Genomic DNA, 15,980 nt, shown 5'->3' on the forward strand with positions numbered 1-15,980 from the left:
GTTTACTTCCTAATAGGTGTACTCTCTGTAAAGCTGATGGAGAAACTGATTACCACCTTATGGTTACTTGTTCGGTCGCTAAAACAGTATGGGAGTGGGCTTTTTCCCTCTTTGGGTGTATTTGGATTCCCCCGGGGAGCGTCCAAAGCTTGTTCTCTTCTTCATTTTTCAGATGGCCGAAGAAGAGAGGGAAGATTATGTGGAGAAGCATTAGGGCAGCAGTGTGGTGGTCCCTATGGGAAGAAAGAAACTCACGAATATTTTCAGACAAGGAAAGAACCCTAGAAAACTTATTAGATCTAATACTTTTAAGGGTACCCACTGACTGAAAACTATGGAGCTATTCTCAGGTTATTCTGTGGCTGATTTGGTAAGATATTGGAAAGAGATAGCTTGCTCTGCCCTATGTAAGAGGGCTCGTAGTCCTTCTTGGTCCCCTCCTCCCTCTAGGTTCATAAAACTGAATTTTGATGGTAGTTGCTTAAGGAATCCAGGGCCTTATGGGATTGAGTGTTCAAGAATAAGGATGGGGTTATCACTGCCATGCTCTCAGGCCCAATTGGAGAAGGAGACTCTCTTAGGGCTAAGATTCTTGCAGCCCTGGAAGGTATCCAAAGAGCAAGAGATTTGAACATCAGATGTTTGGTCCTTGAGAGGTGCTGATTAGGTGGCTAAAGGAAGAAAACAGTGGTTTGTGGAGTTATAACAATGAGAAGAAAAAATTCAAATAGCTGAGTAGGGATATTGTGTTGCATTACAGCTGGATGAAGAGGACTGCTAACTCATTTGCTGATGGGTTAGCCAAGCAAGGGGTGAATAGGGAATCTATATTTTGGGCTAACTTTTGACTTTCTTCCAATGTATTCTGTTGGTGGGGAGTTAAGACATTTTACCTCCCCCCCTTTGTACTTAAAGTTTCACATAGTTTCATATTATTAATAAAGTTTCTTGCTACTGATCAAAAAAAAAACAAAAAAAACTCCTCAGTGTTTCTCTGTTAAGGAAATTTGTAGGCTTGTTCTTCCTAAAGTTAGTGTTTTTTATTGGAAAGTGTTCTATGGGAAAGTAAACACTTTTAATAACTTAAAAAGAGATGACATTTCCTGTGTATCATACCTAATTAGTATATTCTTTGTAGGTTTAACAATGAGGATACCTACCATTTACTAATCTCTTGTTCTGTTACTACAGAATCATGGGCTTGGCTTTTCTTTTTATTTGGGTGCAGGTGGAATATGCCACTAGAGGGCATGCTATTTGATTGTTCTACCTTTGCTTGGCCTAAAAAAAGGAAGGTTCATGTCGTGTGATAGACCAGCTTTATTGTGGACCACATGGGAAGAAAGGAATGCAAGAATCTTCCAAGAAGAGAGAAGGCTACAAGAGATAAAGGATCATGTGATGAATAGGGCTATCCAATGGTTAAAACTTCAGAACTATTCGGTCAATTTTTCTTTGATGATTTGTGGAGGAATTTGTGGCAAGTTGATCTTCCAGAGAATAATAGAATTTTGGAAAGTTGGACACCTCCCCCTGAAAGCTTTGTAAAGCTAAACTTTGATGGAAGTAGTATTGGTAATCTAATTCTAGGCCCGTTAGGAATAGGTGGGGTCCTCAAAAATGAGGTTGGGAATATTTTATCCTTTTACTCAGGTCTGCTGCTGGGAGTTGGAGATTCTATAAGGGCTGAATTACTAGTAGATGTTCAAGGAGTTCAAATTGCAAATCAGCTTGGTATGGAATTGCTACTGATGGAAGGAGACTCAAAAGTAGTGGTGGGGTGGTTGAAAGACTCAAAATCTATTATTTGGTGCTATAGAAAGAATCAAGATATTCAATAGCACATAGAATATGAATACAAGGAAGGGCGGCTAATGCCTTGGTTGATTGTTTTCCAAGAAAGGGGTAAATAGGGACCATTTGTTTTGGGCTCATTTGTAACTTGCTTTATTTTTTAACATTTGTTATTAGAGAGGACGCAACTCATGCCTCTCTTTGGGAAGCTTGTATTGCTTTGATCTTTTGAATTAATAAATTCTTCTTTATTGATAAAAAGAAAAACTAAGAAGCCTCAAGTCTATCTAACCATGCTGCGGCCTATAAACAGTATTGCAAGTGCCATATTTTGGTATATTGATTGTACAAGTCGACGTTTGCTTTGGTCAGTGCCAGTGAGATACTTCTTTTTGACAACTCATATTTTTTAGTTATAAACAGAAAATGTTACAAAGCTCGTAGATGTCCCTAGGGGAGGTTAGGTCATCTACCACTCTCCCAACTACATCAACACTTTACAACTTTGCTTAATACAATTCTTCTCTAGTATCCCCTTGTTTGGTTAATGCACCATTAATGCTATTAGCTGACCTATGTACCCATTGAATTTCTATTCGAGAATTTCTTGTCAACCATTAAACTTTCGAGTTTCATTTTTGTAGCACCACAAAACTCTTTCATTGTTCTTCATCCAACTGATCACCACTTTGAATCCTCTTTAATAATTAACTTGTTAAGGTTCATATCCTTTGTCATCTGAGCCAGTAGTTCTGCTCTTAAAGAGTCCCAAATTCCAATAGGACCCAAGAACAATGCCCTTACTTGGCCTCCCTCATCTCTACAGACACCTTCCGTTCCAGATGGTCCCAAATTGTCAAGGTTACCCTTACAGAAATGCACTCAATTACAGCCTCATTATTTCATTCTTGCTCCTTGAAGATTCTTGTATTTCCTTCTTCCCAAATTGTTCTAATAATTGCTGCAGTAGTGCACCTCCAGTTCTCCACATTATTTTCCAGCTTTTCTTTGGCCATGTAAAGGTTGACAAGATGAATGAGCTAGGCACATCATAACGAGGCATCTATTTGCACCCAAATAAAGAGAGAAACCATTACCAAGTACAAATAACAAATGAACAACAAATCAGTAATGGTAGGTCTCACCATTATCTTTGCAAATGATGCACCAATTAGTTCTCTTCTAAAAATATCCATTGTATTGATCTTCTTAGAACATCTCCCAACAAAAAGGTTTAATCCTGGAAGGAATAGGAGTACACCAAATCTTTTTTACAAGAAAGGCCTGCACAAAGTAGATGGAGGGCAAATAACTCAAAGGAAGGTACATGAGAAAGAATTCGTTGGATGAGAAGACTAAATACTACCATTAGGGTTTTGAGGATCAGACTAAACCCCTTCCGGGAATTTTAGCAAGTTTAGGACAATAGGGTAAGTCCCTAATACCTCTTTTTAAACCCAAATCCCAATCAAGCCAACATGTGAAAGATGAAATTAAAACAAACTTAGATATAGACTCCTCTTTAAAGGTAGTGATTGAAAAAAAAAAAAAAGGAGAAACGGTTTTTAAGAGGGACTTCCCCTGCCCACAAGTCTTCTCAAGAGGATTTTATTTCCAGAGCAAGCATCATAAATGATGGAATTTAGGAATGAGGAAAGAATAAGGAAATAATATTGTGGATACCCTTCCAAGGAAATGACAAGGCCCTTGAGGATAAGCCAGCATCCCACCCATTAGTCATCGGCCCATGAATAGTCACCACCACTCTATGACACAACTTCTTTCTCTCAATAGGCAACCTACATAACCATTTCCTTAACAAGGCCTTAATATTTCTTTTCGATAATTCCTATACCCAATCCCCCTTGGTCCTTCTAAACAATACTTCCCACTCTACCAATGAGATTATTATTTCTCCCTTTTCTTGTGCTAGTTTCCTCTTGCCAAAATTCTCTCTCAATCCACATATTTGTTCCATAATGAACTCATATCACCTTTCCTTCAATCCTTCTTTCACCTACATATCTGTTCCATAAGACCCCTTCCTTGTATGCTATATTGCCGCTATGTTGTTGGAGAGATTCCATCATTTGGTGGAGATTATGCATTCTAACCCTTAATGCACACTAATCTCCACCTTCTCTTTATTTCTCAACTTTATTATTATTGCTACTTTGGGCTTCCAATTCTTATGCTTACACAGTCCAGCTACATTACCTCTTCCCTTCAATTGTACCCTCTTTGACCAGACTTGCAAGACTCAATTTGTCACTTTAAAGCATTGTTTCCAGCAGCTGTTTTCTGCTTCAAATCTTAAAACTAAGGATGGCAATTTTTGACCCATCCAAATCCAACCATTTAACAGGCAAGTCCATATTGGTCAAGTAACCAATTTGGGTCACATAGAGTTAGGGTCAGTTGGGTCAAGGGTATCAATAGGGTCATCATTTAGGTTTAGGGTTCAAGCAGATCTATTCTACAGCTTTTTGTCTCCCTCCTCCATGACGCCAGCATAGTAAACGAAGGCAGCATTTTCAGATGCCCCTATGCGATTGATGAATAATCCCAACCCTTGCCATCGATACCTCTTCAATTAGTTGCTATGGAAACTACCTTGTCATTGATAGCTATGATGGTGTCTCCTCCGTGTCCAGTGTTGGCACAACCACCTCTGATGTAGTTGTGAAACTCCAGACTTGACTAAAATCCAGCCTTGTTAAAATTGCCCAGAACCCACCGATTGGACAACTGTGGCAGCATCATTTCCACATGAGAATCTGAGATGGCCAAGAAGCTCACAGCCATATGAATGGTCCCAGTATTGACAGTGACAATAACAGATGGCTCAGCTTAATGAAGTAGGCCCTTAATCCTCTGAGTCTCTAACCATTGCTGCCCTAGTACATATCTGAAGAACTCTCCCCCTTCTCTTGGGCCATATAAACATGTCAAAAAGCCTATTCAGCACCAAAGGCAAGGTCCACCTGTACCCAAACAAAGACAAAAACCTTTCCCAAATACCTGTAACAAATGGACAGGAGATTAGTATGCAATAACAATCATCTCCATTAGCTTTGTAAAGAATGCATCAGTTTGGAGACAAGCAAAGAAGAGGCCTTCTCTTTTATAAGTTATCCGAAGTATTAATCTTCCCATAGAAAACTTTTGAACAAAACGCACCAACTTTAAGGTGAAAAGGTCTACACCAAATTACTTTGGAGGGGATAAAGCCGGAAGGAAGGAGAACACAAACGAGAGAAAAAGGAAGCACAAGAAAAAAAAAATTCCCTTTAGGATTAGGAGAACACAAACAACACATGACTTAGAACTTTTTAACTGATCTAGTGTTTTAAAAGCGCAAGGGCCAATTTGCACCTAGGGTGCATGGTTCAAGGCGAGATGCATGCCTTTTTAAGAAAGACACTAAACTACAAAAAAAAAAAGCTAAAAAATCAAAGAAAAGTCAGAAAATTAAAAAAAAATGCCAAATATTTTAAGAAATGCAAAAAAAATCAAAAAAAAAATATTAAACATAATGTTAATAAAAATATAAACATAAATTTTAAAATAAATGTTTTAAAAAACCAATTATCTAAAATTAAAATACATAGATATAACATGTAAAGCGTATTGAAATGAAAATTTAAAAATAAAAGCAAAGAAATAAAGCATTTTCAAGCATGTAAAACCCATGATCTCTTTTTGCATAAACATCCTTAATTGCATTGCTTCAAGTAGCTAGTGTGATGTAAAACATATTGCATTCTTGATTCTATGAGTAGCCTTTGTACCATGTCCCTCGAGGCAAGCCCGAACAAATCTATGTTAGGGTTTGAAATTCTTATTTCTCACATGAAAAATAATGATTTTCTAACTTTAATTGCCTTTTAAGAAGATATTTTATTGGAATGAATAAATGAACAACATTGGTAAATAGGGGGTTCTCGGAGCTCCGGTGCGCAAAATTTTAAAAAGGCCCATGCCTGGGTTGAGGGGTGTGGTAGGGGGTCCGAGGGCAGAGCCCCCGGCCTAGCCATTAGACTCAAAAAGAGGCAAAAACCGCAAATATTTAAAAAGGTGCAAGCCTGGGCTGAGGCGCATCAAGCGTGTGCCTTTTGAAAGGGATGCACCTAGGACCTGGGTGAGGCACATACCCCAAAATGCGCCTCGCTTGTGCACCTAGGCACGCTTTTTAAATCACAAACTAATCAATATTGGGTCTATAGGTTGAGCCAACTTGATTATGCCATCTATGAAAGAATTCTTTGCACTTTGCATGTGTGTGTAAGAGAGAGAGAGAGAGAGAGAGAGAGAGAGAGGGAGGGAGAATTGTTAACTTTGGGTAAGTGGGTCAAAGTAGGCTGCAACCCATTATCCATATAGATATTAGAAATTCGGATTACAAATGGATGTAGGTGGTTAGTGGATGGGTTAGCCTTCAACCTGCATTCAAAGGCTCAAAGTATTGATATGTATAGTATCAGTATAGATGGCCACCAAAATGCAAAATGCTGAGAGTTAGGGGATTCATCCTAACAAGCTTATCTCTTATCTAAATATAAAACTGAAAAAATTAATATTTTAAAATTTAGGGGATTCACTGGTCAAAACACACGATACACAACATTTCTCTATCATGTATATCAATATTTTAAACCTTCCAGCATCCAACCCAACCAATCCATTTGCAACCCCAATTCAAAACCTTAAACCCTAATTAGCTGGTTAGCCCTACTGAGATGCCTTGATCGATATCTAACTAAAACCTATAAAATATTAAAATCACTCTAACATCTTGCTAAATTTAATTGACCTCTTGAACCCTAAGTTTACCCTAACCAATCATTTTGGTTTTCACCTTTGTTTGCCCCCCCCCAACCTGTTGAAGACTGATTCATGACCAGCCACCTTGCTGTCTCAATTCAGCCATCTGTACCTGCAGCACAAAATTGCCCCTTGATTTTAAATGAAAATGAAAACCTATATACTATAGCTCCACTGCAGTTCATTGCATTCTGCGTATCCAGTATCATGGCCCTGTCCATCATTAGCATAATTTTTGGGCAAAAGGCTAGCAATGAGATACCAAATAGATAAACAGATCGGTGATGGAAGACAATAACCACCTCTTGGCAAACCACCAAATAGTGTTACAACTAAAAGTAATCAAACTGCTGCTGTTATCTATCATTCAACAACATTGGCCTACCACCCAAAGACGAGAATCTACTTGGAACATAGTTCAGAAAAGTTACCTGACAAAAGACGAATGAGTTAAAAATCAGTGTGTTCAGAACCAGATCAGAATCAGGGCCATCAAGATGAAACAATGGTTTTCCTTGTGCTTGAAGATACCATATGACAACAAATTGATACAAGGCTTGTCCTAAGATATTCCTCCACATCACATTACTGATAAAATTCCCCTTCCTTCCAACTGGTGACCTCCTCATTAAATCACCATTGGGAGGTTCGGTAGCAAGTGCAAGTGCTCCCAATGTATCCATAATCATGTTCACCCACAAAAGTTGAACAGCTGTGAGAGGAGCATTCCCTGGAGCATTCATTACCAAAAGTTAAGAAAAAAAAAGGACAAAAAAATAAAAGATTGAAACTAAAAAGAGATCACAAGCATAGACTTTCTTGAAAAAGAGACTGCAAAGGTTGAAATGGTAAATATGTGCATGGGTTTGCTTTTACCTGTCAAACATGCAGATGAAAAATTAACTATTAGGGCAACCACATTAACAGTCAGTTGAAACTGAACAAATTTTTGAATGTTAATGTAAACTGAACGCCCCCATTTGGCCACAGTCACAATTGTGGAGAAATTATCATCAAGTATTATGACATCAGCACTCTCTTTTGCCACCTGAACATTGGAAAAAGAATTGTTTCAATTGATGTTTGATATTCTTCATTCATAAAGAAAAAGTTGAGCTTAATAACGATAAACATCCATTACCAAATTATTTGAACAAAAGGGGGGGTTCAATGCAAAGTGAAAAGGCAAAATAATGGCATCAAATTCAGCAGATAAGAATGAAATCAGAAAATCATCCACAATCAAATAATATGGAAGGACAAAAATCACCATAACACCCTCAAAAATCAATTGAAATTGAAACTAGGTTTAGCACACGATATACTAGATTCATAAACTTCATAGTTCAACCCATGTTTATATTAATGCAATAACATATTTCTGCCCATATTTTTCTCTCACCAGAATCTTGCAGGATGTGTTTCAGCTGACAAGAATGAAATCAGAAAATCATCCACAATTAAATAATATGTAAAGACAAGAAACACCAATAACACCCACAGAAATCATCTTAAATTGATGCTAGGTTTAGCACATTACACGATATACTAGACTCATAAACTTCATATTTCAACCCAAGTTTATAATAATGCAAGAATATATTTCTGCCTGTATTTTTCTCTAGACAGCATCTTGCAGTATGTGTTTCCAGCCCTTTTTCTAGATCAGACTGCATGACCAAATCTAGGATTGCAGACCAGCACACAAATGTTGCAGCAATCCAGTCACATAGTTAAGTCACAAGAAAAATCCATCTAAGCTGAAACCTGTTGGTCATTAGTGCTTAGTGTCTGATTACACAAAAAAGAACAAAAACAACCATTTACCAGCAATCGAGTTTAATTTTTCAGATGCATGCCATAACAATAAAGAGCCATTTGCCAATCTTGGCCCTGACTACCCAAGGTTTTGTGAGGGGTGGACTAGATATGGAACTAACCTCCATTACTTTTTGAATCGTAGTTTTCTTTTAATAGTAAAAAGCAAATTTCATTAAAAAGAAAAAGGAGATTACAATCTACTCAGGTGTTAAGATTAAACCAAGGAAAAACAAGTCAAAGGGACTCTAACAATTACAAAATTGTAATTTGACTACACCCCAAATATAAGCCTCTGGATCAAAGAAGCAGACTTGAGCGAATCTAGGCAACAGTGAAGCACCTACTAGAGTTGACTAGGCATCACCTAGTGATAGAATTTTACAACATTAGAAAAAATACATTTTAGGTGAGGTTCAAAGTATTGATATAATACACCCTGTATCAGGTGTATCATATTGTATCTAAGGGTCACAAACATGGTTTATAAAAGGAATTTGGGGGTTTGAACATTTTTAAAGGTTAAAAGATGATGTGACAAGTCCACTGTGAAGGTCAGACCAAAATAACAACTACAACAATAATAGTTTGGAAAACCCAAAGCTCTCAATATGCAAAACTTGTGCATTGAGAGTACCGAGACTTTGAACCATGATCTTAGGTTAGTTTCATAGCTTAATATGCCAATCAGCATGCATACCAATTGGAAAAAACACGAAGTAGAGGTTCCAGCAGAAAAGGAAGTTTCAAGTGGGAGGTTGAAGGAGGTTCGGGGAAGGGAAGGAATCAAAGTTGGAGGTGGGGAAGTGCTTGTGTTGAAAAAGTTTCTGATTTTAAGAGGAGTCAGGAGGCAAAGAGACAGGAAATTGGCGATGAGAAAGAGGTGGAGATAGATGTGAGGGGACTGTTGTAGCTATGGATGGGAGGGCAATCGGGTCAGTTACAGGGAAAGATTTCGGAACATGTGTAAGCTCAAAGGTGATATTTTATCACTTTTCTTGCATTCCCTTCTTTTTCTTTCTTAATAAATTTTCTTTTTTAACTATTATCTAAAAAATGCCATAACAATCAATACCAATATTATCTCTATAGTTATTAGTAATCTATCAAATTAGTAAGCAATGCATAATGTTGAAACTTGCAATCAAATAGTTATTTCACGTGTGCCTCCTTTTTTCAATCCTTACTTCTCATCACAGAAGCTCAACCTTTCCTAGTTAAAGAGGTATGGTGTTGCCAGATTCCCCCTAAAGTAAAGGTTTTTTTTGGGAGGCCGTTAACCAAATCATCAACACCCATGAGGGGCTCCAAAGGAAATGGAAACACTGGGCTCTCTCTCCTCATGTGTGTGCTCTTTGCTTGAAGAGCGGGGGAAATACTAACCATCTGCTGTTACAATGTCCCTATGCTTCTAGACTATGGCAGCTTTTCCTCTTGCTGTTTGGAAAAACTTGGGTGGCACCAGGTGCAGTAGTAGATCCATTCAAATCAGATGTTTATGGTGGCTCCACTCAAAGACAAAAGATCGTTTGGCAATGCATTCGCAGTGCAATTCCATGGGTTTTATGGTGTGAAAGAAATGCGAGCATTTTTGAAGAAAAATGCAAACCTGTAGAGGAAGTGTTTGAACTTACAAAAGTAAGGGTAGCTCACAGGGTTGTGATATGTGGAGCTTTTCAAGGGGTTTATATCAATGATCTGCTTAGGTAGTGGCAGGTGGTGACAGAGTTTCAGCATACACCATAGTTGTCAAGGCAACAAGGCGCCCTTTGAGGCTCGCCTCGCCTAATCGCCTAACAGTTTTCTACTTCCTACTATAAAATACTTCTTTATTCATTCTTTTTTGAGATTATAATTGCAAAATAGACATTATTAAACTAAACTAATCATTTTGTGTGTTTATATACTAATTCATTTTTATTATTTTCTTATTTATTTGGGTTTAATCAACACAAACATTGCTAAATGCTGTATTGAACCCTCAAAGACTTAAAAACCTGAACCAATACGTAAGGAAGAACTCAAAATTTTATCTAATCAGCACATTTTCTTCTTCTTCTTCTTCTTTCTTCTTCTTCTTCTTCTTCTTCTTCTACTACTACTACTACCAATACTTTTTATTTTCTTCTTTTCCTATAACAAAAATAAGGGTTCAGCCCCTATATTTTTTGAATTTCATTTTCCTTCTTCCTTTTCTTCTCATGAATATGTTGATTTTCTATACTTTAATATGAAATTTATACTTTTCTTATGAAAACCATGAATAATTATTAAAGAAATATGGTTATGGCACCTAGGGAACTACCCTAAGATCTATTTTTTAATTAAAAAAATTCATCACCTAGACACCCGCCTAGGCGACTAGGCATCCCCGAGTTGCCTAGCCTCGCCTTGGCGCCTTGAAAACTATGGCATACACGAAAACAAAGGATGGTAGATTGGTCCCCTCCTGATCTAGAGGTGCTCAAACTCAATTTTGACAGTTGCAGCCTTGGAAACATATGTAAACCTGTCCTTCAAATCTGATAAATAAATTTGATTACAGCAGTAAAAAGAACAAAGATAAGTGATTACAGCAGAAGGAAGAAGATGAAGATGAAGAAGAAGAGAAGGAGAAGAGAGTTCGATGGATTCCCTCCTCTCTCTCTCTCTCTCTCTCTCTCTCTCTCTCAATCTTTAATTTAATCTCACTTAACTTAGACTAATTACATCTCTGCCCTTTAAGTGGGCAGCCAGCATATAAAACACTTAAAAGAAAACAAAACAAGTTAATAGGCCCATTAACACATAAAATATAAACAAAACGCTACTTAAAAGCACTAAGGCCCATTCAGCCCAATCTCTCTACACTCCCCCTCAAGTGGAGCATAGATGTCAATCATGCCCAGCTTGCATATATGGTGAATCAATTTTCCTTTTGGAACACCTTTGGTCAAGACATCAACCAACTGCTCCTCTGAAGAAATGAAAGGCAAGCAAACTTCCTCTAAAGCAACTCTTTTTTATCAATAACACTTTCATTAATTCATCAGTAGAAAATTTACAAGTGGAAGACAAACACACTTATCTTCCAAGAGTCGCAAAGAACTTCAAGAAATGAAAAAAAAAGTACAAAGATACAGAGACACTAACGTTACAGCTTAGCCCAAAACAAAGAATCCCTTTCTGCCCCTTGTTTTGCTAAACCATCAGCAAGGAAGTTAGCTGATCTTTTAATCCAACATGTCTTAACTTCCATCTCCCGCACCAGCCATTTGAATTTCCTCTTCTCATTATTATACTTCCATAAATCATTTTGATCTTTAGTCAGCCACCCTATCACCACCTCTGAATCCCCTTCAATTATAAGTTTCTTGATGTTCAATTCCTTAGCTTTCCGGGCTCCTTCCATAACTGCACATATCTCAGCTCTAAGGAAGTCACCCAATCCAATTGGGCCTGAGAACATAGCAGAGATGACCCCATTTTCATCTCTAAAAACACCCCCGATCCCCGCTTGTCCCGGGTTTCCCCTACTGCATCCATCAAAGTTTAATTTCAAGAATCCACTAGGTGGGGGGGTCCAAGCCACACTCATTACTGACTTGGTCTGCGTGCAATTTGCAATTTCACCCCACTTCCTCAACATGTCATCCACAGTGTAATCTGTGAATATTTCCAAAGATTTCAGCCACTATACCGCCCTAAAATGTATGATAGCCCTCAAATCTGCTGCTCCTCTCTGAGTTTCTGAGAATATCCTGGAGTTTCTTTCTTCCCACAGTGTCCAACATACTGCAGCCCTTAGTCCTCTCCACATTGTCCTTCCCCTTTTTAACTGCCAAAAGGCCCTGCATGTCTGATGGGGGATTCCAACTGCATCCAAATAAAGAGAAAGCCCAATCCCACAATGACCTCGCAAAGTGACAAGACACCATTAGGTGAAAACCAGTCTCCCCATCTGCTTTACGCAAAACACACCACTGAGGTGACAAGCAAGTATTGGGTCTCTTCTTTTGGAATAGATCACCAGTGTTGATTCATTCCAGATAGGCTTCACAACAAAAACTACCAACCCTAGGAGGTATAGCTCTGCACCAAACCTCACCAACGGGGAAAGGGGACAAGGTAGGACTAGTGGACTGACTTAAGACTTTGAAGAACGAAGCACAAGAGAAAATGCCATTGGGGTTAGGTGTCCAAATTCTAGAATCCGCCCTAGTGGGGTCTAAGACAACATTATCAAGAAGTGCAAGAAGGCTCAAAATACAGTTGAAGTCTGAGTCCCTCAAATTCCTTCTTAGACCTAAGTTCCACCCAATCCCAGAAGTGGAAGAGGACGGGGTGGTGAAAGACGAGATCGACTCATTTTTCAAATCAGAAAGAACATACAAAGACGGAAATTGATCCTTTAGAGGGGCACTCCCCACCCAAGTTTGTTCCCAAAATTTTATGGAGTTACCGGAATTCAAGTCATACCTGATATTAGGAATGAAAACTAGTAACAGGTCATGAATGGCTTTCCAAGGAGAATTGCTTGTGATCCTAGCTCTGATTCCAGCATCCCATCCATTGTGCTCCAGCTCATGAATACTTGCCACTATTCTAGCCCATAGATTCTCCTTTTCCATAGGAAACCTCCACAACCACTTCCCCAGCAGAGTCATATTCCTTCTCCTAATACTCCCAAGCCCCAAACCACCACACGACTTACTCCTACACACTATCTCCCAACTAACTCTATGATCCCTCTTCTCTTCTCCCGACTCCCACAGGAAATCTCTCATTATCTTCTCTAATTTATTAGCAATCTTCACTAGGATTTTAAACACCGACATGAAAAAGATGGGTAAGTTAGCAAGCGTGGCCTTAATTAGTGTAATTCTCCCACCAAGAGAGAGGTAGTTCTTTTCCTAGGATACCAATCTTTTTTCAAACATTTCCATCACCGGGTTCCAGAAACTCTCTCTCTCTTGGGATTATCACCTAATGGTAATCCTAAGTAGTTCAGAGGCCACCCCGAAACTTCACACCCCAGCACTTCAGCACTCTCCCTGATCTCTCCCTCCAAATTCACCCCCACTACACAGCTTTTCCCAAGATTAACCTTCAAATTGGACATTTGCTCAAACAGTTGTATCACCGACTTTAAGTTCCTGATAAACCTCACATTACCACATTTTTTTATCAATAACATCAAGTTCATTAAATTAAGAGAATAGAGGGAAAGGAATACAGAGGGAGATAAAATAACTTAGCTCCCCAAAAAACAAAAAACTCAGGGAAAGCAAAGAAAATTAAAAACTAGCCCAAAAAACAACCTCCCTAGTCAGTCCTTGCTTGGCCAACCCATCCACAAATGAGTTTGCACTCCTCTTCACCCAGCTGTACTGAATCTCTATGTCCCAACCCAGCCATAAGAACTGTTTTTTCTCATTGTTAAAGTTCCACAAACCACTGTCCTCTATCTTCAACCAATCAACCACCACCTTCGAGTCACCTTCTAGAATCAAATGGCTAATATTTAGATCTTTTGCTCTTCGAATTCCTTCAAGCGCTGCAAGGATCTCAGCCCTAAGAGAGTCACCTTCTCCAATAGGGCCAGAGAATAAAGCAGTAACAATCCCTTCCTCATTCCTGAAGACTCCTCCAATCCCAGAGGGCCCTGGATTCCTTACACTACTGCCATCAAAATTCAGCTTTATAAAGCTCGAGGGGGGAGGGGACCAGAACGGACAAAGAGTCATCTTGCATCTTGCAGTGGAAGCAATCTCTTTCCAATTTCTTAGCAAGTCATCCATAGGACAATCTGAAAACGACTCCAAAGATTTTAGCCAGTGGACCGCACTTATAAGGATTCAGTCTAACAAGTCTTTCAAAGTTTTTTCCTTATCAGAAAATATGCACAAGTTTCTTTCTTCCCACAAAGACCAGCAAACCGCTGCCCTAATACACCTCCACATAGTCTTCCCTCGCTTCTTAGGCCAATTGAAAAGAGATGAGGAAAACAAACCTTGGACAGTCTCTGGAGGATACCAAGAACACCCAAAACGGGAGAAAACCCATTCCCAAACAGATTTAGCAACCTTACAAGAGACCATGAGGTGGTAGCCAGATTCCCCATCAGCTTTACAAAGAGCACATCTAATAGGAAGTAAACAATAGTTGGGTCTCTTTCTTTGGAGTAAGTCTAAAGTGTTGATTCTTTCCAGGAAATTTTCCCAACAGAAAAACCCCACCCGAGGAGAAATAGGTCTGCTCCAAATTTCCTTAACTGGAAATGACAACCCCAGAAGGATAGGAGGTTGAGTTAAAGTTTCAAAGAAAGAAGCACAAGAAAAGGAAACAGAGCTAGAAAGGATCCAAAATCTAGTGTCTTCCTTAGCAAGGTTTAGTAAGACACCCTCAAGGGAGGCTAGCAGAGCTACCAGGCTATCCAAGTCTGTATCCCTAATTGCCCTATGCAGGCCAAGGTTCCAACCAAAGCCCAAAGTGGAAGCTGAAGGGACTAAGAAAGAAGAAATGGGTTCATTTTTCAAGTCTGAAAGAGCATACAAGGAAGGAAACTTGTCTTTCTGAGGAGAAACCCCGACCCAAAGATGTTCGCAGAAATTTATTCGGTTACCAGAGTTTAGACCATACCTGATCCAAGGGGAGAAAACTGGAAGCAAATTATGGATGGATTTCCAAGGAGAAGCTGTTGAAGCCCTTGCCAAGATTCTAGGATCCCAACCATTGTCTTCGAACCCATGAATGCTAGCCACAATCTTAGTCCACAATTTATCCATTTCCAAAGAGAACCTCCACAACCACTTCCCCAGAAGAGCCATGTTCCTTTTCTTGAAATTACCAATCCCTAGACCTCCTATTGTTTTACACCTAGAGACCACCTCCCAACTCACCCTATGATCTCTCTTCTCCTCTCCAAGCTCCCAGAGAAAGTTCCTTATTAATTTTTCCAAAAGGTTTGAAACCTTTGAGGGGATCTTAAACACTGACAAAAAGTAAACAGGAAGGTTAGCAAGGGTAGATTTAATGAGAGAGACTCTTCCACCTAAAGAAAGATAACTCCTCTTCCAGGCCGCTTGCCTCTTCTCAAACCTCTCCACTACCGGAGCCCAAAAGCTGACACTCTTAGGATTATCTCCTAAAGGGAGGCCCAAGTAAGTCAGGGGCCAATCCGTAATAGCACAACCTAGCTCATCTACAGATGCCCTTAGGTCTCTTTCGTTCACACACACTCCCACCACATAACTCTTGTTGAAGTTTACCTTGAGGTTAGAAATCTGCTCAAAAAGTTGTATTGTCAACTTTAGATTCCGGATCCAACTGAGGTTCCCTCCTACACAGAAAAGGATAGTATCATCTGCAAACTAAAGAAGAGTTAAGGGAACCTCCTCCCTTCCTACTCTCCACCCTCTTATCAGATTCCTCGAGTCTGCTCTATGGATCAATCGCCCAAACACATCAACGATGAGGGTGAAAAGAAAAGGGGAAAGAGGATCTCCTTGTCTTAGACCTCTCAACGCCGGAAAGAAGTCCACCACAATCCCGTTCACCAGGAT

At 39.2% G+C, this 15,980-nt stretch overlaps 1 protein-coding gene across 2 annotated transcripts in view; it reads right to left on the reverse strand.

Annotated features, from left to right (window-relative positions):
* The window catches only part of LOC148877381 (calcium-transporting ATPase 10, plasma membrane-type-like), a 47,715-nt gene that overhangs the window by 3,016 nt on the left and 28,719 nt on the right, over nucleotides 1-15,980 (reverse strand). For both annotated transcript variants that reach the window (XM_088986041.1, XM_088986051.1), the window contains 2 exons: nucleotides 7,495-7,666; nucleotides 7,050-7,348 (listed from right to left, as the gene is read on the reverse strand). In XM_088986041.1, coding sequence (XP_088842167.1) covers nucleotides 7,050-7,348; nucleotides 7,495-7,666 — 471 coding nt within the window. The remainder of the gene's footprint in view (nucleotides 1-7,049; nucleotides 7,349-7,494; nucleotides 7,667-15,980) is intronic.

Source organism: Nelumbo lutea, chromosome 1, assembly GCF_056320005.1.
Source record: "Nelumbo lutea isolate HS-2025 chromosome 1, American lotus-T2T, whole genome shotgun sequence".
Lineage (NCBI taxonomy): Eukaryota > Viridiplantae > Streptophyta > Magnoliopsida > Proteales > Nelumbonaceae > Nelumbo > Nelumbo lutea.